The sequence below is a fragment of the Lissotriton helveticus genome, chromosome 9 (genome assembly GCF_964261635.1).
Source record: "Lissotriton helveticus chromosome 9, aLisHel1.1, whole genome shotgun sequence".
Classification (NCBI taxonomy): domain Eukaryota; kingdom Metazoa; phylum Chordata; class Amphibia; order Caudata; family Salamandridae; genus Lissotriton; species Lissotriton helveticus.
This window is the reverse complement of record NC_136070.1, coordinates 947023799-947050200: the sequence shown is the minus strand read 5'-3', so window position 1 is coordinate 947050200 and position 26402 is coordinate 947023799. Positions and strand designations below refer to the sequence as shown.

Sequence of the window (26402 nt, the reverse complement as noted above, 5' to 3'; positions counted from 1 at the left end):
TCCTCTTTCCATGTGTGCTGCAGAATGCAGCAAACGTAGAAAGAGGAAAAAATGAGGAGAAATAAACATATTGCTCCTCGTTTCGCCTCACTTGGGGAGGCATAGGTTTCTGGCAAATCTGGGAATAAATCCAAATGAAAGGATGTTGCATGGAAACGCCTCCCTGGAGCAGAGTAATGCAACGCAGCGATTTGCACTGCGTTGCATTAGTTGAGATGTATGAAGCCACTCAGAGCTATGCAAGGTGGCCTTGCCTTGCTTCATACATTTAACTTTGAAGTTATGTTGCATGAGAGCGAAGCAAAGTGGCTTGTAAATACGCCCCTAAAATGTTTTGGTGGGAAATATATTACTCTACAGGAAGTTACATATCTGATCTTGCAGCTTCAAATTGGGAAAACACCAGGACTGAATGGTCCTCTAGTGCACAAAATTTAAGGGCCACGTATTTAAAGAGGCAGAGGGAGTTGGAAAACTGCACCCGGTTACACCATGCCATAATCACATTCATACCATAGAGGGAAATTCGGCGTCAAAATGCACCTCTTACTTATCCATTTTAATTCTTGGTATTGAAATTAAGATGTTGGACAGAGAATTCACTACTTGACTATTCACCAGAGCCACCTCTCTATTACATCTAGAACAATCAGGCTTCCTGCCCAAAAAGGCTGAACATACATCGGCTCCACTATTGGCTGCACAAAGTACAGGAAGATAGCCATTGCTTCTGTCTCTAAAAGCCAAACAGGTTTTTAGCTTGGATGATTGTCAGTTCCTTTTTCAGGCACTTGAATGCTCATAGGTCAGCCCTGAATTTTGTGACTGAGTGAAACTACTTTATACAAAACCCATAGCAGCATTTAGAGTTAATGGTACTCTTTCCCCAACATTCCAGCTGGCAAGAGGTACGATTCCTGGAACGTGCTCCAGATCAACATCAGACGCTCCCCTACTCTGCACACCTTCAGGAAAAACTCAAGACCTGGCTCTTGGTCTGACCAGGAGCTGCAACCCCAGCGCCTTGAGACTTGCTTCACAATGCCCTGATCGACTGATTGATTGATTGAGGGATATTCTTTTCTGCACTCCTGTATGCCACAATGATTGAATCGCTGGACTCTGGGTTAGCAGGAGGGGACGAGGGCAGAATCTCACTGTATGTGGACAACATCCTCTTGTATGTGAACATCCCACTGGCACTGCAGGCAATTCTTGGGCAATGGCGAAGTTGTATTGACTATGGGCAATACTCAGACCAACTGTTCCAAACCTACTGTACAAGCAATTAACAGTTGGGAAACAGCACAACTGATCTAGAGATGTGTCAGTATGAGTCAAATTGGGTTCTTGTTATGTGGATATAAAAGACACCCAAGGAAAAGATGCATTTTTTTTAAACTGTAAACTGAACAATATAATGACAAAGTTTCAGGCGGATGCAATACGTGGGAGGATGCTGCACCCTGCTGGGTACAGCATTCATCTTTCCCTGCCTAAGTTCACATACGTCTTACAAAACAACCCTACGTAGTGCCCGACGCCTTCTTTGGAAACTGGAGGGAGAAGTGAGGATCCTGATTTGTGATGGAAATAACCCTATATAGCTCAGCCGCACAGTATATAACGGTAGGCAGTAGAGGTATTGGCCTATCAAAATATTGACACTATAACTTGGTCTCTCAGCTTCAGGTACTGAACAAATGGGCTACGCAATGACTACATACTACAGAACCAATGATTGAGTTAGACAGACTGCTTATAGGAGAGAAGTTCCAGCTATACAGGGCCTCATTTACAAGGTTTTGGTGCAAGGCAGCACTGCAAGGAATCTCCTTGCGTTAAAAGAAAAGGGCAAGATTGCTCAGTATCTATGAGATACAACACATTACTGTCCTTTTCCCCTGCACTGGTGTACAATGGGCTGCCATGCACTAACGCAAGGACTCTTGTGCCATGGTGATGCGTTGTAGGGGTGATTGTTTTTGTGCAGGGAGGGACACCTTCCTGCTCAAAAATATTCACGAGAGGTGTTTTCCTCTATGTGTGCTGCCGTATGCAACACACATTGAAAGAGGACAAAACAAATAGAACTAAGGCTATTCCTCCTCGTTGTGCCTCCCTAAAACCACCTCTTGGGTGGGACACCTTCCTGTTCAAAAACATTCACGAGAGGTGTTTTCCTCTATGTGTGCTGCAGTATGCAACACACATTGAAAGAAGACAAAACAAATAGAACTAAGGATATTTCTCCTGGTTGCGCCTCCCTAACACCACCTCTGGGGTGGGGTAAGAATGTATAAAAATTAGAAACTCCAAACAAACTTAAGGGGTAACTCCAAAGAAATTGTGGTCCTTCAATCATTGCACATAGAAAGATCTCCATGAACAAGCTTCTTATGAAGCCCATTTGGTACTGTACACCCCACTCAACGTGGAGCATGACCCGATACAGAAGAATGCCACCTTGGTAGGTGAGGGTCATTACATCCTGTAAAGGACAATCTTTAAATCTGTGACAATAGTGCAAATTGTTCCATTTTAATATCACATGTGAGTTAACAGTTAAACTAACTGAAGAGAATATAAACGGACAGAAAAGGTTAACAAAGAAGTCTTAACAAATGAAGGAGTGACTATGCATGATTGACGGTTTGTCTAAAGGAAATGGATTATTAACATTATTATTATAATTATTGAAATTTTTTATTAAAGATGTACTTACAGCTACAGGTTGGGGAGTGACCAATGGTGGCTGTATGGGTTGTTGTTTGACGGCTTGCTGAGGCTGTGGAGGCTGTTGTTGCTGTGTTCTTGTTGATGGTTGCCCTCCAGCTCCTTGCTGCGGATGCTGCAGTGGTGGTGGTTGCTGCTGCTGCCGGGATTGTTGTTGTTGGTGAGTACCTTGCTGTTGATTTGCATGCTGTTGTGGAGGTTGCTGATGGGGGCCCTGTTGAGTGGCCACTTGTGTATTAGGCGTCTGTTGATGGGAACCTTGTTGAAGGGGGACTGGTGGATGAGAATTTGGCTGTGTAGACCCAGATTGCTGCTGCCTTGAAGGTTGTGGGTGGGGTTGCTGCTGTCTTGGAGACTGCTGTGGACCTTGTTGTTGCTGTCTTGTCTGTTGTTGGGTCTCAGGTTTTTGCTGCGGAGGTGGTGGGGTCTGCCTTTGAGATTTTTGGGGGTCTGGCGTGTGGTGGTAACTTGATGACTGGCGGGATGACTGGGAGTAGTCAGAGTTTGAATAGGTTGGCTGCTGAGACTTCTTCTGAGCAGATGGCTGTGAATGTGGGCGGGATTCATGGCGACTCTGTTCTCTTGGGTGTTGCTTTGATGACCTCCTAGCTGATTCTTCATTACTATGCCGTGAGGAGGAGGATGATGAATAATGTCTTCCTGACTCTCCGTGATGTCTTTGCTCTTTAGAAGAGGAGTGGCGAGATTGAGAATAGTCATCATGTTGCCACAAGTCTTCATCCGGAGGTTCATCGTAATCATGATATGTATGCTTAATCGGAGGTTTCTTCTGTGATGTAGAGGAGTGGCCACTGTAGTACCTTGATCGTTCTGAACGGGCTTCTCTTGGTTTATCAAACCAGTCTGTTTCCTCCTGACCCAAATGATATGCTTCAGAAATCAAAAATATAACAGTCAATCTCTCGATCCTGATGAGTGAGTGCACCTCAGACTGAAGCCATGCAACAAAATGAAAAAAAATGCAAGCAACTTATCACATGCAAAAAATGAATTCCAGATGCACCGCAGACCCAACTCAAGTGCCTTCACCCCAACAAAAATAAACAAAGGATTACAATTAATGAACAGTGTGCACAAGTGAAAAGTAACACTGTACCATGAAAACACAAAACACCTCCACTGGAATAAAAAAAATACAATGGCAAAAGGCACAAGACATGCAAACACAAGTTGCAATGTTGTCTTTATAAATGAAGGTTTGAAATGTTAACTTTGGGATAATAATTGTAAGCATGCTGTAAGGGATATCACCACTGATAGTCTTTACCTTCACTGTCAGAAACAACACAGTTTGAATCATCCATTAGATAACATTCTTCCTGCTTGTACGCGTGATTCCTTGGCACTTCTTTCACATGTTCTTGCACATCAGGTAATGAGTGACTGGAGCAGAAGGGTGGACAGCTATCGGTATTGGCTTGAGGCAATGGTCCACCCGAAGATCGAGACATGCCTACTGACTTTCCCAAAGGACTAACAGGGCTTTCTTCTTCTGAAGCCTGGGTTCGCATAGGGGCACGGCCTCTACTTTGACTCATACTAAGGGAAGACGGTTTTGAGTTTGCCTTCTGATATCTATCAGCACTATCTCTTTCATAGGACTTACTTCTGTTATTCACCGCTTCACGACTTGAGGATTTATCTGCCCCATAAGCAGATGCAGACCTGGATCTACTTCCACTGTTGTATGACCTATCATCTTCCTCCATCATATCCCTTCCAGATAAACCATAGTATTTTTGCTGTACATAGATATTCTTTTTTAGGCCATATGTGATCTCATCCTGAAGTTTTCTCCCTCTGCTTGCAACATTGCTGCTACTGCTAACAGAAGTAGTTACTGGGTATGAAGCCAAATCAGATTCTACATCCTTGGCTTCTTCGATAGGAGAAAATTTGGAAATCTTCTGCTCCATGCCTTGTTTGCGATGTTTGCTGCGTTTGGACGATATAACAGCAGGGGCCAGGTTTTTGGATGAATGCTTCTGAACTCCAGTACTGGACCCATGCTTTTCTGGGCGACTGGGGGGCCTGTATTCATTATCCCCATAATAGTAGGATGAATTGTTAGAAGTTCCTGAAACCCTACCAATGTTTTCGGAGTTTCTATGGTAGTTGTTCTTCCCTCGATTGTCAGAACCGTGGTGATCATAAACATCCTCCTCAGATTCTTCTTCAGCCCTTGAGTAACACGTCCTGCCTGAACCATCATTTTCAACGGTCCCATTCCTTTCTTTATTGTGGCGACCATTTATGTTCTGTGGCTGTATGTGTGATTGTGGGTGCATGTGAGGGTCATACTTCTGATTCTCATTTGAGTTGGAGTTTTCTTTTGTTAGCTCACTAATATCTTCAATCACAACATAGTTACGAGGAATATTTTGTTCTAGGTTTGTGTACAGAGAATCTGAGCCATAGGTAGCTGAAGATGAACCGTCCATTGTATTAACTCTCTCAGAGGGTCTTCCATCAGAGTGCTTGTATTGGTCATAACTAGTGGTGACTGTAGTATTATTGTATGCAACATCAGGAGCTGCCGAAGAGATTACTACAATGGGATTTCCAATCACTTCATAATTAGTGGTAATTTTTTGCTCTAGATCTGCTAAGGTTGTCTGCCGTGGCTTCTGTGGATCTGCTTGAGCAGGAAACAGGGAATTTTGTGGAGGCTGTGAGGAAGATTGGTTGGAATAAGTGGTCTGACCCTGATACTGGTTTGGTGGCCGAAAACCAACATGGTTTTGAAGCCCAAGTTCAGTCTGGTAGCCTGGTGTCTGGGTGATAGTGTGCGTTTGGTATGTGCCTTGTGAAGAATAGTTGGAAATCTGCCTATTCTGGAAACCATTTTGAGAAATACCATTGCTTGAAACAGGATAATTGGGCTGTTGTACTCTTGAATGTTCAAATGTAGATGAGCCATGTAGGATAGCATGCCCTGTTGGGTGCTGGTAAGAACTCTGAGTGTAAGATGTTGTTGTAGGGTACTGTTGTGTGGTTGAAAAATCTGAAAACTGGCTAAGTGGGGTAGTGCCAGGTCTTGAAAGAAGATTGCTGGTTTCATAAGAGGAAAGACGAAGATTGTTCAGCTCACTGTCAGACATATAATCCCTATTTTCTCCTAGGGACCTCATGTAGGAGAACTCTTGCCTTCCTCCTACTTCCTTGACTAAAGACTCCTTTCTTTGTGTAATTCCCAGCTCTAAGTATTTCAACTTTGCATCAATCTCTTTCTCTTCCTCATCAAGCTCTGCTTGCTGCTTCCGGAGCTTTGTGGACTCCTGCTCTACGATCTTCAGGTCTCGATCAATACTTTTCAGAAGGCCTACTTTTGGAAGTTGCACAACTTGACTTGCTACAGTACCCCTTTGCAATAAGCTAGTCATATACATCTGTGACTGTGCCTGGCTGGTAATGGGAAGATGAGTTTCCTCTGGAGGGGGGCTCGGCAGAGTTCGTTTCACTTTACGATTCAGTGTACTTGATTGTAACGCTGAAATCTGCAATACATAATATACACATATTAACACAGGATATGTAAATTATCATAAGACTAAAATAGTAAAAATAATTTGTTTTTAAGAAATAATTTAAATACACAGACACCTTAAGATTACAAGATATGGAAATTGCTGTGCTACCTCCAGAACATCCTGGAGTACAGAACTAAACTTCCTGCATCTAAATAAACTTTTCATAACAGCACTGTTTAGACAATCAATCAACTGAGGTCTTGCTGTAGGGGATGCAACTAAATTATGACAGGTTGGGGAATAGCCCTCACAACCAAAGAAAGTTCAATTAATTGTGATCTGCACTCCTGCTTGACTTTTCTGTATGTCTGAGCTCTCTAGAAAAAGCTACTAGGTGACAAGTAGTGCTTTATAAAATACCTAAATAGATAAAGCACCAGAATCTCATTCCATCAGGCCTGTGAAAAGGAGCAAAGGTAGGTGAGAGTACTGTCATCCACTTCTACGTGGGTTTCTATGAATAACCCATTTTGCAAACCTCTGTTCGGACACTATGGGTGTGATATTAACCTAAAGAAAGTCTGACCAAGGCATAATGATTTTTCTATCTCCTACCATGTGGCTTCATTGAACATGTGTCTGGACACAACTGATCATCTAGTCAACAATATACTGGTTCTTTCTCAGACTGACCCAGTTGTACTACATCTTGCTTGCAAAGGCCTTCAGAAAACCATCGGACTTCACCCCTTAATTGCTTCTGAGTCATCTGAATCACTAGGGCATCATGCCTTCAAGCAACATCTTGTTACAGGATACATTCCTGGATTGCCCTCTCCTCCCCCTCACCCCCACTGGAGAGTACTACCATTTAACTATTGTTTGTACAGCAGTTCTTTGCTTTATAGCTAGGGTCAACACGTACACATTATAAATTGTGTACGTGTTTGCTTTATAGCTAGGTTCAGCCATTATACATCTCCTACATACTTACTTCCTGTCCCAATGCAAAATGCTCTGAGAGGGGTACCAGCTACCTGTAAAACTTTATACAAGCTAAAATCAAATTAATAAATATATACATTTATCTACATTCTCCTCCCTTCTGATTCCCACCATGAAAACTGCCCTCCTGCAGCCATACATGAAAAAACCTACTTGGTCAAAAAACAGTAGTTTGTGTATTACTGTCAAAAATAGGACATGTCCTGCCGTTTATACAGTAGTTCCTGGAATAAATTCTCCAGATTCCAACATCAATGTATTAGCGATTCCTCATTTTATTGGTTATGGGAACATGGATTCAAAAAGATTATAGTAAATGAACAGCCGACATATGTTTCACACCATCTGGCTATCGCGACAAAGGCTTTCTCAAGGCACATGAGAGAAGCGAGTGTCTCTACGGTTGTGACTTCCTGCTACCTAGTGTTGGATGTACTTGCGCCTTCTGCTTTTATAATCGGACGACTATAGAGAATCGTTTCGGACCGTAGAGACAATCGCTTCTCTCATGTGATTAACAGGACCAAGAAGAATATATATTAAGACATATGCCTTGAGAAAGCCGTTGGAGGGATAGCCAAATGGGCAAAACAGTTGTCGGCTGTTCACTTTCTATAATTTTTTTCCTCTTAGTTCCCATAACCAATTAAAATGATTAATCAGTAATACATTGACGTTGGAATTTGGAGAATTTATTCCAGGAACTAATGTATAAACAGCAGGAGCTGTCCTTTTTTCATAATCATTCTCCATTTTGGTGGACTCTGGGGTGTAACCACTGGACAGGTTTTTCTGCATTACGACTTCGGTACCTGTCTAGTTTCACGTGACACCCTACAGCTGTGCACCCCTACATTTCTAGTAGGTTTCTGTGTCTTACTGTCTATCCTTCACCCACACACGCCGTTGTATATGAGATATGTTATATTTTTTGCATTTGAAAAACTGTATATGGTACAATTGCTGGGTATTCAGAATACTTTCCTGCCCCTTTCCTTTCTTTGGCAGCATATTAACATTCCTTTAAAAGAATATTACAAACTAAAGGTCCTGCAATGTTTTATATTAGGTTTACTTTACCGGTTAATCCTCACTTTACTCATTTGTTGGGGATTTCTCACCAAATCACAAATGTAAACTGTCATCATAGGACAATCTCACTCTACAACAAAAGTTCCATAAGGGCTACCAATAGCCAGCAATTCCAACATCAATGCCTTATGTAAAATCATGCATGGGGACGATTACCAGCAAACTACTGATTAAGTGTTGATGACATTTCCCTCCCTAGTCATCCGTCTCAGATGATGTGATGCTACTGGCAACGTAAACCAGGACTACACTTAAGTAGTTGGTTTGGGTAATTATTCGAATTCAGAGGGTGACAGAAAAGGAATAGATCTCTTTAGTTCATGGGAAACACAATCACAGGTTTTGAGTCATCATTACTCTGTAAGTTTGTTTGGGAATTTTGCTTCATATCTTCTGTACTTCTAGTAAGGATCAGTCTCTTAATTCTCCTGTCTCTACTGACATGAACACCTGAATTTCCCCTCCTCAGTCTGCTGAGATGGTGCCTCTTGTTGTTAGTTCACCTGGAAAAGAGAGAAGGAAGCACTCATTCTCTGATCCCCGTCAGCAAAACATCTCCCCTTCTCTTTTTCCTCATCCCAACTGGCAAAGTCACTTACTCACCGGGGAAAGAGAGAAGCCAGTGCTCATCCCAGATCTCCCTCTCTACATGGCTTCTTCACTCACCTCTTTTACACTTAGGTATTTATAGTGAGATCCACAAAAGGGACCTCTCATAGCTCACCCATCTGCACTCTATTTGTTATATATGCCCCTTTGGCCAATATGCTTGGTCTTGATAGGGCCAGGTACTCGGGACACATATTTGGTATTTAGTAACTAAGAACACAGTTGATAAATTAATTTAAACATGAATGTTGGTAAGGACTTATACAAGCGGAGTATTCTAGGATTTGTATCATTATTAACAGACAGATGTTGGAAGAGCAGATGATTTGCCACAATGATGAAGGTGCACCTTTCCAGGTAGTATCACAATATATCTACTGCTACTTTATGGTGAGACATTCCCTCTCAAAAGTGGCTTATGATAGTTCGTTGACAAGTCATTTCCAATTTAGGAATAAGATAGGATGAGTTCCACCCTCAATGTGCTGGGAGTGGACAGCTAAAGACCCTACCCTGATGCATTGGTTTGTAAGAGGACAACTCATTGAAAATCTGAAAATATAGAACTGGGAAAGAGGACAATGCTTCTTTGAATTTCTTGAAGGGTCATCTTCCTGGGTACCCCATTTTATATGGTTAGGTTTGTTTTTCATAAGGAGGTATGTGAAGAGACTGGCTATCAATAAAAAAAAACAAGGATAAAATGCCCTGCATTATCCCACAAATTCAAAGAATGCACTTGTTTCATTTTTGTTAAATGGTACTGTCATTGAAATCAATGCTCCTAACTTTTCTTCCTGGGGCGGATCACATCGTATTCAAGGGTATAACTTTGGTACTCCACTTGCTAGGCTGCTATAGTGCAAATGAGAGGATTGGCTGTTTATCCATCTTTTTGGAGTGTAATTAAGATCAAGTCTAGATTTTGCACATGTTGATTCCAGTCAGGGCTAAAGATAATGATGTTGTCAATATTTGGAGCTTTTTGTGGTCTGATAAGGATATTCATCATGCGCTGACAAGTGATAGGTGTACCATGCACTCCATATAATGGGAAGTCTGAACTGTAATGGTCCCTGGCGAGTTGAGGAAGCTGTTTAGGTTTAGCGCTGGATTGTAATGAGACCTGCAAGTATCCTTTTGGCAATTCTAGAGTACTAATGTAAGTTGCACAACCTAGTTTTTCAGATTGTTCACCTCTGGCATTAGTTTAGCGTGAATATCTGATATTGGATTGACTTGTCTGAAATCAATGCAAAATTGCAAGGTTAAATCTGATTAGGTACCAACCCGATGGGTGAGGATTGTGAAGTTTCTATGATGTTCACCTGCAACATAGATCAATCCCTTCCTCTATGTCTTGTTTTTGGATGGCAGAAGGATCTCACCTTCACCATAATGAATGGCCTGGCATTTATTTGATGTTTAGTCACTGCAGTCCGTCCTGGTAAGGTAGAGAACGCTTTTCCAACAGCCTGAAGCATCTGACAGTCTTTTCTTCTTTAACTCACTCAGAGATGTTTCGGCCTTAAATTCCTCCCAGGACCACTCCTTTCTTACAGGAAGCATAGCATCTTTGTTAGAAGTCTTTTCAGTGCTACTGAGAAAGTAGCTTGCCCCAGATATACCTAGTTCTTTAGCAAGTTGACATGATATACTTGAATTTTTAGCTTCTGGTCATTGTGTTTGCCATGGCAGATGACCTTTCCCAGCACTTCCTTAATGGCATAAGGCCCATACCATTGGGCAAGCATTTTATGGCCTGAAGTGCAGAGGATAACCAACTGGGTTGGAATGACATCAGTCAAGTACTGTGGTTATAACAATGTTCCTGTTTGTATTAAGCATCTCTGAGAGTTTTACAGGCCACTTCCAAGATAGCATGAATATTGTCTTATAATGCTGATAAACAGTCCACCAAGGATCCTGAGTCTCCTCTTCTTCTTCCTACTCTTTACAAGCTAGATTCAAAATTCTTCATGCTTACTGATTAAATAATTGTTCAAAAGGACTGAAACCAGTTCAGGACTCTGGGGTACACTATGAGGTGAAAAAGAGTAACTGTAGGATCTTATCCCAGCTTTAAGGGTCCTTGACTGTAGCTTCTGTTTCATTGTTGGTTATATCTTTAGAACAGACCATCCGTTTATGGGTGAAAAACTAAAGTCTGGATGTGCTGATCCACCACACTCTTATAAATCTGGTTCATCAACTGTGAAGAAAAGCTGGTGCCTTGATCGTGATAATAACACACCTGCCTATACTGAGCAGTTTTTTGGGAATAATTCTTTGATAATTGTGCATGAACAATAAACATGAACAATGGCTTTTGAAATTGCAACGTTTCTTTTAATTTTTTGCAGACTATTTTGCTTTTTAGTCTTTTGCTTGTTTTTTGGCATGAGAATACAAAAAAATGTGTGAGAAAATACTATACATTTACATATATACAAGAAAAAACACACTTTGGTATGTACAAAATTCACTCAAACTGGCATTCAACACATTCTTGGCCATCCAGACATACAAAAAACATTCATACAGGTCCCATCATCATAATACAGTTTGTAATAATGCAAGAATAGTAACAGTTGTAAATTTCAAACAAAAGTGAAAATTTTTTCAGTTTTTTAGAAGGAACAATAATCCATCACTTGAATGACACAACCATAACAACAATGATGATATGGGACTGGGTCAGGTCGACGCGTTTCGAACCTTTTCCTTAACAGGTTCTCATCAGGACCACAGTGTTACTAAACGGGGAAGAGGAAAGCAACAATCACTATACTGAACCTGGGAGGTCACCATCTCAACCAAAGTACCCCTGCACTCAGCCTACCTTAATACGTGGGTCAAAGCTCCTCAAATAATGTAGAAAGCCGATGTATTCCCATCAAAGGGGAGCGAAGAGGTGCTGTGAGAAAAGGATAAATGCAATCAGTCATGCCGGCTCACAACGTGCTGTCTGTGTCTACACTGGAGCGGGGCTTAGAGGGACAGAGGGAGGTAGCGTGTGCTCACCTTGCAGCGCGTGTGCGCTCGCCAATGCTTGTTGGATGGCGCTCGGTCCGCAATTTCTGGATCCGGCGCCTCTGGAGATAAAAATGTAACGATAAACGTTTGGAATCGGGCAGGCGGGAGAGAGCGACGAGGGCCGATTGACGATCGCGCTAAAGCGTGCCAGTGTCCGCTTACCTGAAAACCAAATTGAACTCTTCAAACCAGTGTCTCAAACGTCCTCGCTCCTCATACAGTCACTGCTTGCAGGTTACTGAAGCCGTGTAGTCACTTGACTAAAGGTGGAGGAAGCCTCCCAAAGCATGAAGGGAGTTGTAGTTTGGATAAAGGGAGTTGTAGTTCGGTATCAATAAGGAGAATTCTGGGAGATGAAGTCCTGTGGGCTGAATCATGGAACAGTTTTGTAGATTTCCGAAATTTCGTTTAGTCCACTGACTGCTGTGTCATACTTCATGATCAAAAGTGCCTCTCTTTGGTTTAATCTTAATTCTAAGTTCCCCCCTCTGGGATCTTTTTCGATTTTGGACAGGACAGTCCATTTGAGGTCCTCTTTATCATGCTTGTTCATCAACCAGTGGTGTACCAATGGCGCATTCTCCACTTCTCTGCGAATTCTCGATTTATGCTGCGTCATACGTTGTCTGACCTCCTGAGATGTTTTCCCGATGTATAGTTTAGGGCAGGGGCAGACAATCGCGTAAACTACATTCCTGGTTTTGCAGTTGGTAAATGATTCATGCTTCCAGTGGATGTTGTTAAAGGAGAATACTGTTTCTTCCATGGTGTCATGACAACAAGTGCAAGTGCCACATTTGTGGTGCCCTTTTGTCTGGGGGAAGCCAAAAAGGCTTGTAAGAGTTGGTGTTTGTTTACTGGGTAAGGCTGCCCTTACAATGTGGTTCGCCACACTCTTCTCCTTCTTGAATGCAAATAATGGTGAATTTCTCATGTCCTCATGTAGGTCTTGCACTAGATGCCAGTTGAGGTTTATCAGCCTTTTAAGTTGATTGGCAGCAGGGCAAAAGGTTGATACACAAACCATACGATTCTGCTCAATCCTGGCTTTCTTAACCATTAATGTTTCGCGGGGCGTCCACCAAGCTCGCTTAAGAGATTGCTTAAGGAGTTTTCTTGGGTAACCTCTCTGGAGAAGCCTCTCCATGAGTGAATTTGCATGGTGGAAATATTCTTCTTTGTCTGAACAATTCCTGCGGATCCTCAGGAATTGTCCAAAGGGTAAATTCTCTCTTACACTCCGAGGGTGATTGCTGGTAAACAGCAAGGCCTTGTTCCTATCGGTTGTTTTTCTAAATAAAGTTGTTGCCAGATTTCCATTGGCAGGGACAACTTTCACGTCCAAAAATGTGATAGATTGGCTGGACGATATGCAATTAAATTTAATGTCGCTTGAGCGCCCATTGAGCCATTCAACAAACTCACCAAGGGTTTCTGTAGTCCCAGTCCAGATAAAAAAGATGTCATCTATATACCGCATGTAATGCGAGATCTGATGACTGTAGGGATTGTCGTTGTAAATAAATTTCTTCTCATACAGGCCCATAAACATAATTGCTAGTTCCGGGGCAAAGGGACATCCCATGGCTACTCCCTTCACCTGAAGGAAGTAGTCGGAATCAAAAGTGAAAAAATTCTTTCTCAATGCGAAGGATGCCAGCTGTACAATGAAATCAGAGGGTACTTGGCAGGGTCTGACACGTGTCTCCAAGAACCATGCTAGTGTCTCAAGGGCCTGGTCTTGGGGAATCTGCGTGTACAAGGATACGACGTCTAGCGTCACTAAGAGCTGGGAGTCTTGTTCAAAAGGAACTGTACTAATTCTTTGGAGGAAAGCCGTGGTGTCTTGAAGATGTGCTGGAATTTCTTCAATGAATGGTTTCAGAAAGAATTCGATGTACTTGGCCACTGGTTCTAGTAAGGACTCACACCCAGAAACTATGGGTCGTCCTGGTGGATTTAATTCATCTTTGTGGATCTTAGGTAGTAAATAAAAGACCGGAGTTCGTGGGTTTTTGTTCTGTAAAAAATTGAATTCCTTCGGTCCAATGAATCCTAGATCAAATCCTTTCTGGATGACTGAAAATAGTTCACTCTGAATTTCGAGTGTGGGATTCCTTGTGATGCGTCTGTAGCATGAGTTGTCCTCCAATTGTCGAAGTGCTTCTGCTTTATATTTAGTGATGTCCCATATCACTACAGCTCCCCCCTTGTCTGCCTGTTTGACTACTATATTTCTGTCATTTTTCAGGGTGGCCAAAGCTTCTTTCTCTGCTTTGGCGAGATTGAATTTAACAAAATTACGCTTCTTTTCAAGTGCTGATATTCCTGAAAGGACTGTGCGTTCAAACGTAAGTATCTCTTTGGGAATTTTTGAGCCGGCTGGGCAAAAGATGGATTTCTTCCTTAATCCCGTCACTTCTGTTTGATTTTCCTCGCATATATCAGAGAAGAATGTCTTCAATCTTAACTTACGACAAAATTCCAAAGTTTCTAACTTCATCTTAGTGAAGTCTGTAAATCTCGACGGGACAAATCCAAGGCCCTTCGTCAAGATAGATGTTTCAGCTTCACTTAAAATCCTGTCAGATAAGTTAAAGATGGATGGAAGGTTTAACTCTTGTAGAACCGGGATCGCGTCCTCATTTCCCATGGCTGGACGGGACGGGACCGACCTCTCGGTTTCTGTGGGCCTTGTCCTAAAAAAGGTGCCTGGTTTTGTTGTTGACGTTGTCCCTGGTCTTGCTGGTTGCCTTGCCTATTTTGATAGGATCTATTAGCGGTGTTAGAATCACTTCCAGACGAGGATGTATCCGAGAATGAAACGAAGGCACGTCGAGAGCGGCCCTGGTTATCCTGAAGGAACCGCCGTGACTCAGAGTTAGAGTAAAAGTCTTTTCTTAGGTAGGGGTATACGGATTCCAACGAGAAATTTTTCTTATCCAGCTCGAACTTATTGTTTTTTTGGGCAACCGTGAAGTCCTTAAATTCGCCGATCTCCTTTTCAACCTTCTCAAGGAGTCCTTTTGAATCAGCTATGAGTTGATTGTCTTGAATTTCTTTTTCTAGTTTTTCAATTTCAGCGAGTTCTTTGACTGAAATTCTGTGTGCGGTCTCAATGGTAAGGACCATCAGGTCCCTACTGCACTTTGTTTCAACCCCACTGAATCCTTTTTTGTATTCAGGGTCGTCAGTGAACACGACCGGGATGTTGCGAATTTGAAGTCCTGCGGGGATTGTACCTGATCTTAAATGCTGGAGTAAAAAATGACCATGAAGATCCGTCCTAATTTGTTTTTTTCGTAGGCGTATCAGTTTATCGGATTCGTTAACGGTGTTGGCCGCGACACTGAGGGTTGCAGAGGCAAAGGGAGGCGGATCTCTCATAAGGTTTTGAATATGTTCCTCTGTGTAAGCTACCGTGTCCTGTTCAGCCATACCCACACTGAACACACGTGCAAAAGAGAAAGTTTAAAAAATATGTGAGGAAAAAAGATGGAAAGATTACAGAAGGACTACACCCACACCACAAACACAAAGTGAAAGCACTATTCCAACAGGATTAGTCCTGTGGCAGCTCCTTCTCTGCCCACCAGAACCTCGCGAGCGTGCGCCCGCTAAACAGTATGAAAAACACTAGGGGTTTGACTCAAAAACTCAGCAAGGCTGAGCCAATAATAACTTGAAAAACAACACACCTGCCTATACTGAGCAGTTTTTTGGGAATAATTCTTTGATAATTGTGCATGAACAATAAACATGAACAATGGCTTTTGAAATTGCAACGTTTCTTTTAATTTTTTGCAGACTATTTTGCTTTTTAGTCTTTTGCTTGTTTTTTGGCATGAGAATACAAAAAAATGTGTGAGAAAATACTATACATTTACATATATACAAGAAAAAACACACTTTGGTATGTACAAAATTCACTCAAACTGGCATTCAACACATTCTTGGCCATCCAGACATACAAAAAACATTCATACAGGTCCCATCATCATAATACAGTTTGTAATAATGCAAGAATAGTAACAGTTGTAAATTTCAAACAAAAGTGAAAATTTTTTCAGTTTTTTAGAAGGAACAATAATCCATCACTTGAATGACACAACCATAACAACAATGATGATATGGGACTGGGTCAGGTCGACGCGTTTCGAACCTTTTCCTTAACAGGTTCTCATCAGGACCACAGTGTTACTAAACGGGGAAGAGGAAAGCAACAATCACTATACTGAACCTGGGAGGTCACCATCTCAACCAAAGTACCCCTGCACTCAGCCTACCTTAATACGTGGGTCAAAGCTCCTCAAATAATGTAGAAAGCCGATGTATTCCCCTTTGATGGGAATACATCGGCTTTCTACATTATTTGAGGAGCTTTGACCCACGTATTAAGGTAGGCTGAGTGCAGGGGTACTTTGGTTGAGATGGTGACCTCCCAGGTTCAGTATAGTGATTGTTGCTTTCCTCTTCCCCGTTTAGTAACACTGTGGTCCTGATGAGAACCTGTTAAGGAAAAGGTTCGAAACGCGTCGACCTGACCCAGTCCCATATCATCATTGTTGTTATGGTTGTGTCATTCAAGTGATGGATTATTGTTCCTTCTAAAAAACTGAAAAAATTTTCACTTTTGTTTGAAATTTACAACTGTTACTATTCTTGCATTATTACAAACTGTATTATGATGATGGGACCTGTATGAATGTTTTTTGTATGTCTGGATGGCCAAGAATGTGTTGAATGCCAGTTTGAGTGAATTTTGTACATACCAAAGTGTGTTTTTTCTTGTATATATGTAAATGTATAGTATTTTCTCACACATTTTTTTGTATTCTCATGCCAAAAAACAAGCAAAAGACTAAAAAGCAAAATAGTCTGCAAAAAATTAAAAGAAACGTTGCAATTTCAAAAGCCATTGTTCATGTTTATTGTTCATGCACAATTATCAAAGAATTATTCCCAAAAAACTGCTCAGTATAGGCAGGTGTGTTGTTTTTCAAGTTATTATTGGCTCAGCCTTGCTGAGTTTTTGAGTCAAACCCCTAGTGTTTTTCATATTGATCGTGATAATGTCACTGGGGAGTCTCACTCTAGAAAAATAGGAATTGACTGATCCGCCATATTAGCCTCTGTAGTACCTTGTAGGGTAAAGTCCTCTGAGTAGCAGGTTGCATAGTCAATTATCATAAGAATCAACCAATATCCTCGCCCTGATGCTCCCCTCACTAGATCTAGAGTTCCAGTCTCCCTTTATGATGGCTATGCCAGGCAATATTGCACTGATGTAGTTTTTCTCTGTTCATCTCTCGGTTTTGAAATCTTCCGTACCCACTGACGTTCTCCCCCACCCACTGCTTTTGTATTGGTCACCCAATGCCAAGCAGGTTTCCCCCAATCAGATTCCAGCTGGAGCTGCAACATTTTGGAGGTTAGATGCTCTTTATTAGGTCCAGGAGAAGACAGAAATGCTATCAAGGGCGTGAATGGGATTCTATCTCATCCGCCTCTTCCTGAGCACAGGTAACATCTGTAAAAAAATTGCTCTAGAACAATTTTGTCAGACATCACCTCTTTCGTAGCTTTGGTAGTGTCAAGCCATTTCTCTGCAGCATCCTTAGTTCTAAAAAGAGTTTGAGGTCAATTAAATGGCTTTAATTATAGTTTGTGAAACACTATTCTGTATGGTTCCACATCATACCCCAATTGTTCCACGATTATTTTCACTATAGCTGGGGGCCAGCTCATCTGGCAGTCTGATAAGGAAGCTGCCTTTCTCCTGTCAGTAACAGAGCTACGTAATGCCCCCAAATCTCCTACTGCCAGCTCACATCACTAGCAACTCTTTCAAATGTTGCAAAAGTAATTTCAGGATAAACCCCTGGGATAACTTTCTGCAGTACATAGGATAGCACATTTGGATGCAGTCGACTGGCAACAATAGTGTTTGTCAACTGGGCGGGTGCCTCTTTGTGTCTTACTAGAGCTGCCATCTGTTGAGCTTTCTGTACTTGTATGACTTGCTGAATACCTATTGGCATGGGCTTGCTTTTCTTCCCATTTTACAATTGAAAAGTTTCTTCTAATTGTTGCTGTCTTTCTGCCAGCTTCTGCACTAATGCCAATACCGCCTCTTTGTTAGGCAGAGATCCCTCTTGGGACCAGCCGTGACAGCCGCAGGTAAGAGCGGTGGGGCCAGGTGAGGGGGGATTTCGAGAGACGACCACGAAGGAAAATTTACTATTTATTTAATTTTCCCTCGTGATCGTCTCTCGAACTCGCCCTCGCCTGGCCCCACCGCCCTTACCTGCGGCCACAGCGGCTGCTTGGGACACCCCGTATCACGCTGCTGGTGGAGGAAACCAGGACACTTGATACACTAGTACTTGGTTTGGATCCAGTTTAGAGGATGACAGAAAATAATGCATCTCTTTGTTTTATCAAGAAAAACTATCACGGGTTTTGAGAAATGATTTCTCTGTAAGTTCATGAGGTAATACTGAGCTTATCTTCCTCCCTTCTAGTAAGGATCAGTCTCATATTTCTTCAGTCTCTACTGGCCTAAAAACCAAAACTGCTCTCCAAGGTCCGCTTGAACAGTTCCTTTCGGCCCCTGGCTGTCCTTTATGGGTTGGATTGTTCGCCTGGACAGTACAGGATGCAGATTGTGGCTACAGGCATTACCCTGGGCGATTTGAAGGCCATTCCTTCCTTAACATGACCTGTGGATCCTCCTACACACCTTCTATGTCCAATTTCTGTAGCTGAATTTCCCAAATTCTTTTCTCATGACTCCAATATGAGAACTACAAACTACGCAATGTACATTTGTCTTAGAATATTGCTTGTACATTGAATGTGTGAATTGACAGAAAAAGTCTATGTCAGCTAATCCAATGACTAAGAAACAGAAAGACAAGTGTGAGGCTCCGAAGGAACATTCTATCTCTATTTTGAATTACTCAGTGTTCTTAAATTGCCAACACTCGTTCGCAAATGTGAGCAGTTCTTTTTAAGCCAATTGCGTTTTGACGCCTCTTGGAGCTGCATGGAGTATTGCACCGAGTTTGTCTGGATGTAGCCTGACCACTAATTCGATGTAGTTTTATTAAACGTCTCACAGCAGGCTGTACACACATATACAGTGTGGGTTACAGTAGTGTGTGTATATTACTGTGATTCACAATTGTGAATATTAGTCCGAATCTGGTAAAGGCCTGGGCATGCGCAGACAGAGGGAAATTGCAGGTCCAAGCAAGTTGAGTAAATACACCCTCACTGCCAGGTCATGGTTAAAGGAAAACTTCAACAATATACTTTTCAAACTGTTAAGCCTCAAGGGATGGTGAAGTCACTCAATTTGTGGTGGATCACACTGAAGTCAATGTAGGTGAACAATATTTTGGAAGGTCGGTTTAGGTTTTTATGGCAGCGTGTCACATTTTTCAAACACACAAATCTTTAGGGAGGAATGATTCCAGGCAGCTACCCGGCCAGGCTATGAGTTAATATAATACCCTTCTAATACTGAGTGATGATTTTTGATACAAGAGTTTAGAAATGAACTGTGTAAACCAGGTGAGACTTTGTAGTCATTAAAAGCTGTGGCCTCCATCGCAGCATCTATAAAAATTGAAGTAATAAATTATAAGATATTACTTAATCTGCATTTACAGTAAGGCAACATGTTAGTGCTCGCCTGATAACAGAACCCAATAATATAATGTGTATAGCCCATGAGTTGAGTACACTATTCTTAGGTCGAGTGGATAGTTCAAATCACTATACCTGTAGGTCTGCAGGTCCGGCAACATTAAAGATGTTTCTGGCTGCTGGTATTAAAGATTGAAGGAAGTAGCGAGGATTCTTGAAAGAGGGCAGGTGTATTTAGGTCTTACACTGACCGGTCAATGAGAGGCCTCTGAAGCAATTAGTTCTGCCAAGACCAGGAGTTGCATTTCCTCCATTCTCTAAACAAAATGTATTCACACATAGAATGATCCCATGTGGCTAGACTGTCAAAATGACCATTATCTTTTAAAAGGAAGAATCAGACGTCAAATGAAGAGAAAAATGCTTCTAATTTCATTTTTTCTAAAGGAATAAAGATTAGTGGCCTGAGGAATGTCCTCCAACCAATGATCTGAGGTGGTAATTGCTACTGTAGTGCATTGTGTTGATCCAGGTGATCCAGGCAGCCTTAAGGTGTCCGCTCACTTTCTTTAGCATAGAGTTAGATGCCAATCACCTTCATTTGTTTTTATTTTCCTTTTTAAAAATATATTGGACCCTTTTACATTCTTTTTTTATTACAACAGCTTCTTAAAATAAGAATTGAGCAAGACACGCTACTTTGATTATTTATCAAAAGGAGAATTTTCTTTTGCTATAAATTATAATGATATTGATATCTTGCACACAGGCAGAAATATTGTAGATGTATGAGTATGCATGAAGATTCCACAATGGAACTTGTATGTTACTCCAAAATCGTCCTCCATGCCTTTCTCATAGGTTAAAAAGTTTACTTTCCTGACAGACACAACTACTTAAACAGCCATTGATGAATATGTTAATTAGAACCAGAGCTTCCAACGGGGCAGTGATGCTACTGAGAAACTAATACAAAAATGAGTTTCTTGAGATCATTTTTGGTTTCAGTGGCCTGACCAGAGTGAATTTAGCAACAAAAAAAGATGATGGCGGGAATGCTGAACATTGTCAAACACTCCCCCCAGGACAGAGGTCTGGGCCTAAATCCATTGTTTTTTGCTTATCACACCATTAGAGTCTGGACCCTGCCATATGCAAATCAGTCTTGATCCTGCTTCCCATAGGAACAGTCCAGCCCGAACTGCCAGACCAAGTCCTCCTTGGACTCGAAAAAAGCACCATGGGACCGGTTTTGGGTATCACCCCTCATAGCTTGACTATGCCTTTGGATTCAAGCTAGCCTGGCTGATGAATCAGAAGAGCTTAGAAGCAAGACACAGTTATTGAGTTTTATGTAAAAAAATCTATCCATTTCTACGCAGTGTAGAAAAGTTAATAATAGATTCAGATTCTGAGGTTGTGCTATAGAGGTCCCACGAACAGATTTACTTCTTAAAATGTTTTTTAAAACAGGGAATGGCCAATTTGTAGCCTGCTTATGGTAGTGAGTATGGTTCAGTATCACTTTTACACTGGTCTTGCCTCTTCTCACCAGCATCCACTAAATGTCTGCCACGCGCTTCGAATGAACTGTGAGTGGCTTCTTCTCAACACTCGCCTGCATGGATTGCCCAACTCTCCATATCAATGAACTGTGAGTTGCTGCCTCTCCACAGAAGCAATTAGTAGCCACCCCTCCATACCACCCTGCAGTGAGGGGCTGCCTCCTACCGCCAGTCTGCACTGAGAGGCTGACTCCCACACCAACCTACGGTGATGCCTCTTTTGCCAGCTTCGGGTGCCCCTAGTTGCTCGTAGTAATAACAATGAGCTTACTGTTATAATGCCCTTTTGGTCGAAGTGTCAAGGGGGGGTGGCCCAGCCCAGCCTTATCCGGGCTTAGACGGTCCCGCCCTTGGCCCGGGCTTCGAACTCCTGATGCCCGGCGCGTCCCGCGACGCGGAGGGACACCGGTGTTTTATGCCCCTCCGGGCGCGAAAGAGCGCGTGTCAGTGGGTGTGGCAATTGTGGGGGCTGTAGTCCTCCCGCTCCGCGGCCGCTGATGGGATGATTTGCGGCGGCGGGGAGGACCAACTGCGACAGTGTCCGCGAGCAGCAGTAGTTCCTCTGGGCAAAGGGAGCAAAGATCGCCTCCAGGCAGCAAGCAGGTATAGCAGATAGTTCCCCCGCTCCACCGAGGGAGCGCCGGTGTTTTATGCGCCTCCAGGCGCAAAAGAGCGCGTGTCGGTGGATGTGGCAGTCACACCAGGAATTGTGGGGCTGTAGTCCTCCCGCTCCGCGGCCGCTGATGGGATGATTTGCGGCGGTGGGGAGGACCAACAGCGACAGTGTCCGTGAGCAGCAGTAGTTCCTCTGGGCAAAGGGAGCAAAGATCGCCTCCGGGCAGCAAGCAGGTATGGCAGATAGTTCCCCCATCTGTGTCCAGCTCCAGCGAGCAGCATGTCTCTGGTTTCCAGGTATACATTCTTGTTTGCTGATATCGCCATCATTATATCCCAGAAAATCAGGATCTACCGTGATCTTCTGGACCATGAACAGAGGAGGGAGATGTGTTGCTGGTCCATAGGGCGACTCCATCCAAGCTGGTTTCCCTGCAGTGACAGAAGGGTTGGTATCACCAGCTTACTGCCATCCTACTTTCAATATTTCACACACCCACGAGTCATCACTGAACCATACCACATAACATACTATTGCCACCTTCGTAATTGTCCTTCCATACAAACCACCCAATAGCCCGTCATTCCAATATAATTTCCAGGTCCCTTTATAACACAAACCATCACTCATCTACATCAAGCCATTTATGCCATCACCCCTTTCAGACTCCTTACACATCCCATCGCCGGCAACATCAGCTCTTCTTACAATCAAGTCTTAACCTATCCTTGCCCCGCTTGAACTCCATCTTCCTTCTGAATCCATCCTCCTCACCTCTTGAACAGAAGTATTATAGTGAAGAGCCTGAGCACGAGCTGGATTAGGGTGCGAACGTGCCCATCCACCATTACTGTGGTCCACCTTCCACCTCAGCCAGCATCTCCCAAGTCCATTCTTCACAGCTAGACAGATACTGCTGCTGTGTCCTATGAGACCCCAAGACAACAGCACACACACAGGGCAGTAGCATGTGAGTCGGGGCATAAGACACGTACTGGGAGGGGTGTCGAAAGACGGGGGTAGCAAGATGACACTCAAGGCACCCACATGACTGGTTTGAGTGGGTGGCTGATAAGGGAACACCAAGCTGACTGAACAGGGTGATATGAGAGGTGGCAGAAGGTACTGAAGGACCATTGCACTTCTATCCAGTTAGAAACACAAAGCTTTCCTCACATTCATTGCATGCTAAGGTCTCTTCACAGGAGAGGAAAGACTTTGAAAAAACGTTTTCAAAGAGAAACTCCTGAATCATATGGAAGTCTGAAACTATATTAGGCAAAAATGTTGACTGAGTTTTCATTCTTCATTGCTCTTATGGAACACCTTAAAAGGCTTATGAGAGCATAATGCCTAAAACTCACTAACCATGTAGGTGACAGTTGCCAAGACTGCTGCCTTCCAAGAAAGGTGTCACGCAGAAGCTTTATGTATAGGCTCATACGGTAAACCCATGAATTTTGCAAGGACAATGATGACTTTACATGGGGCAGAAGTTTGCTTGGTAAAAAGGAACACCTTCTGATACCTCTAGAAAGTCTTTATTTATGGCAATTCAGAGAAAAGAGGTTGAGTAATGACTTTTTTCACTAGCCACTTAGTAGCAAAATTATCTTAATAAAGCACAATTGCAGATATGATCTTGCTAGTTAAAAGAGGGACCACAGTACAGTCTTTTCTTGTCAGTCAATCGAGTTAAGGTCTTTTGCTTACACCAAATGCTGAACGTTTTCTATTCAAAAGTGTAATAGTAACTGGAGAAGGCCTCTTGGCTTCTTTGAGGATGCCCATGCATTACTGTGGGAAATTCAGGTGTCCATACTGCATGTATTGCAGACTCAGGCTGCTAATCTCAGCGAAGAAAGACTGGGAAACAGGATCTGACTCTGAAATTTAGAAAGAACTGGTCTGCATGGCATTCTCCTATGTGGCCTTTTTTGTGAAGAAAGTCTAAAGTTTAGGACCGCTGCTGCAAAGGCAATTATGATCATTCAGTCTCTGGAGCAGAGGTGTGGAATTGAAAAAAAAATAAATATATATATATATATATATATATATATATATATATATATATATATATATATATATATATATATATATATGTATATATATTTGTTCAAGGGGAAAAAGTTTACTAAAATCTACTTGTCTTGTAAAGAAATCCACTTGTCAAGCGTGTGTCCAAGCCGACAAGATGGTGGATGCGTGATTCCTGTGCTCCTCGTCTTGCCGGTTACATTGTCAATTTTCCCTGGAAGGGTGGGGGAGGGGAGGTGGTGGTATGGTACCTTCTCCAGTGACAAAATCATAACAATACTTTTTCATCTTTGTTCGTTTTGTATTTTTGAAGTTTGAACATCACCGAGTTTAATATATACATGTTTCATATATATTCAAACACTTAAGCATGGACATTTGAATTGGTAAAACAACTAATTGGTGGGACCTGAATTGAGCCCTTTCAAAGAACTACTAATGAGGGGGTCGAAGGTGAATGGGGACTATCCTTATATAGTAAGGCAGATGGCCCAAGCCTGGGAGAGGATAGTCACACGGGTTATCAAACGTCCACCATTTCAAGAAATTTGGAATTGTGGATACTGCAATGGTTTAAGCATAAAAGGGCAGACATGGCAATCACACGGAGGTTTGAGTGCGGCTGTCGGTTATTGGGTGATTTATACTATGGGGACAGATTCATCATCTTTTAAGAGGCACAAGAGACATTTACAGTGTGGAAGGTCAATTTCTGCAGTATGTCAAGCTGGCTGGCACGACCAGAGAGATTTGAACTGGATTCCCTGAGACTCCTCCTTGTACAGAGAACCTTCAGGCGATCCATAGCTTGGGACAGGGGGACACTTAGAGGGTGATTTATATTTCGCCAGATGATTTGTGACGGATATCCCGTCCGCCGAAATATAAGTCCCATAGGATATAATTGAATGTATATTTCAGTGGATGGGATTTTGTGACGGATCAACCTGTCCGCCGAAATGTAAATCAGGCCCATAGTGACCTGGCTACACAAAGCCTAAAAAAGAAGATAGGGTTAAGAAAGACCTGAAAGCCAGATTGGCCTGAGCGTATGAGTTAGGTGAACATCTCATATATAGGGATTGGAACATGGCTTGTTCTTTGATGAAGGGGTCTTCTAGAAAATCTAAATTTAAAGAGATTTATTTCAATTGTATTGATTGTAAGTATCTATCCACTAATACGCTGAGCAAAATGTACCTGTCTGAGGTATGGGCTTATGGGTGCCCTTTTTCTATACCTTGTATGGTCCTGTGACAGGATCTCAGTCTACTGGCCAGAGGTGGTGACAAGACTGTGAAGTGATGGGGCTAGCGCTGGATCATTCCCTGCGCAGTACCAGCTAGATATTATACCAAAACCTAGAAACAGAACAATGGTGTACAAGTTTTTACACCTGGCACTGTTTCTAGTGAAGAGATGGAACGCTATGGTAGAAGCTTCGGTGTTGCTGTCGGTTAGTTATACAACTAGGTGGGCAGTGGCAGAGAAACGCAAATTAGAACGTATTGGAGGGATGACAGGGTAGCTTAGAAGCCTAGAAGGTTAAGCCATCTAGGCTGACATCCAGCATTTGAGGAGGGATGGCCAGGAGGCACTGCCAGACACACAGTCACAGGGATCAGACGATAGCTCATGAAGTGTTTCGGTTGGTAGATGGACGGAATAATAGGAGACAAATAATAGAGCACACATGGAACGGGTACATCCACTGAACATAAGGAAAGAATGGCTGCACGTTAAATGGATTGAATATATATGACTGGTAATTGGTCACATGGATGGTGTATAATGGGGGAGTATGTGACACTGCTGTTACTGTTATATGTTTGCTTATTCATATGACAATGGAAATAAAAAAGATATGGCCATTTGAATTAACAATCTCTGGTGCCGAATATATATATATACATGAGAACCTTCACCAGTGTGGGGAGAGTGAGTTAAAAGAGAAGGATTTAAGATGTAGAAATATGAATGTCACTTGATTTCATTGTTACTAGTGTTTTTTTTAAATCAAAAGTTAAGGTCAGAAAATTATTTTAGAAAAGACCAGAGTTTCATCAATTCAGTGTATCAAAAAATATTGATATGATTCTGTCACTGGAATACAATAGATTTGATTGTATTGTATGAACATGATTTAGAATCTAACATAAAAACAGACATTTTATTTGTATACATTGATCATGGAGTCCAATCTTTATTCTACTTAATACAAACCCAACACCACTCCAGACAGTTTTACTTAGCTACCTTCTTGGTGTATGGCAAGGGTGTTTTCATCTGGATATCTACTGGTGTCCTCTTCCAGTTTCGATTTCCAGAAAAAAGCTGCAGAAAACATGTTTGTCCTTGTTTATGGTATGCTTGATGGCAGAGATTTATGCTTCTGTTACGAATTGCTTGAAGCATCAGGCAGAAAAACCGTCTTTTGTTCCCCTTATTTATTAATTAGCACACACACAAGTCTATAGTTCTTCTTATGTCCCTCCCTGGAGCTCTGATCCTCAGGGCAGTATTCCTTCCAGTTCAGTCCTCCGGGATATGTAGCCATAAAAA

At 42.3% G+C, this 26402-nt stretch overlaps 1 protein-coding gene across 1 annotated transcript in view; it reads right to left on the bottom strand.

Annotated features, from left to right (window-relative positions):
• Positions 1–26402, bottom strand: part of BSN (bassoon presynaptic cytomatrix protein) — a 761556-nt gene that overhangs the window by 102524 nt on the left and 632630 nt on the right. The window contains exons 8-9 of the mRNA XM_078662357.1: positions 4025–6254; positions 2726–3627 (exon numbers count right to left, since the gene is read on the bottom strand). Of these exons, the coding sequence (XP_078518483.1) occupies positions 2726–3627; positions 4025–6254 (3132 nt within the window). The remainder of the gene's footprint in view (positions 1–2725; positions 3628–4024; positions 6255–26402) is intronic.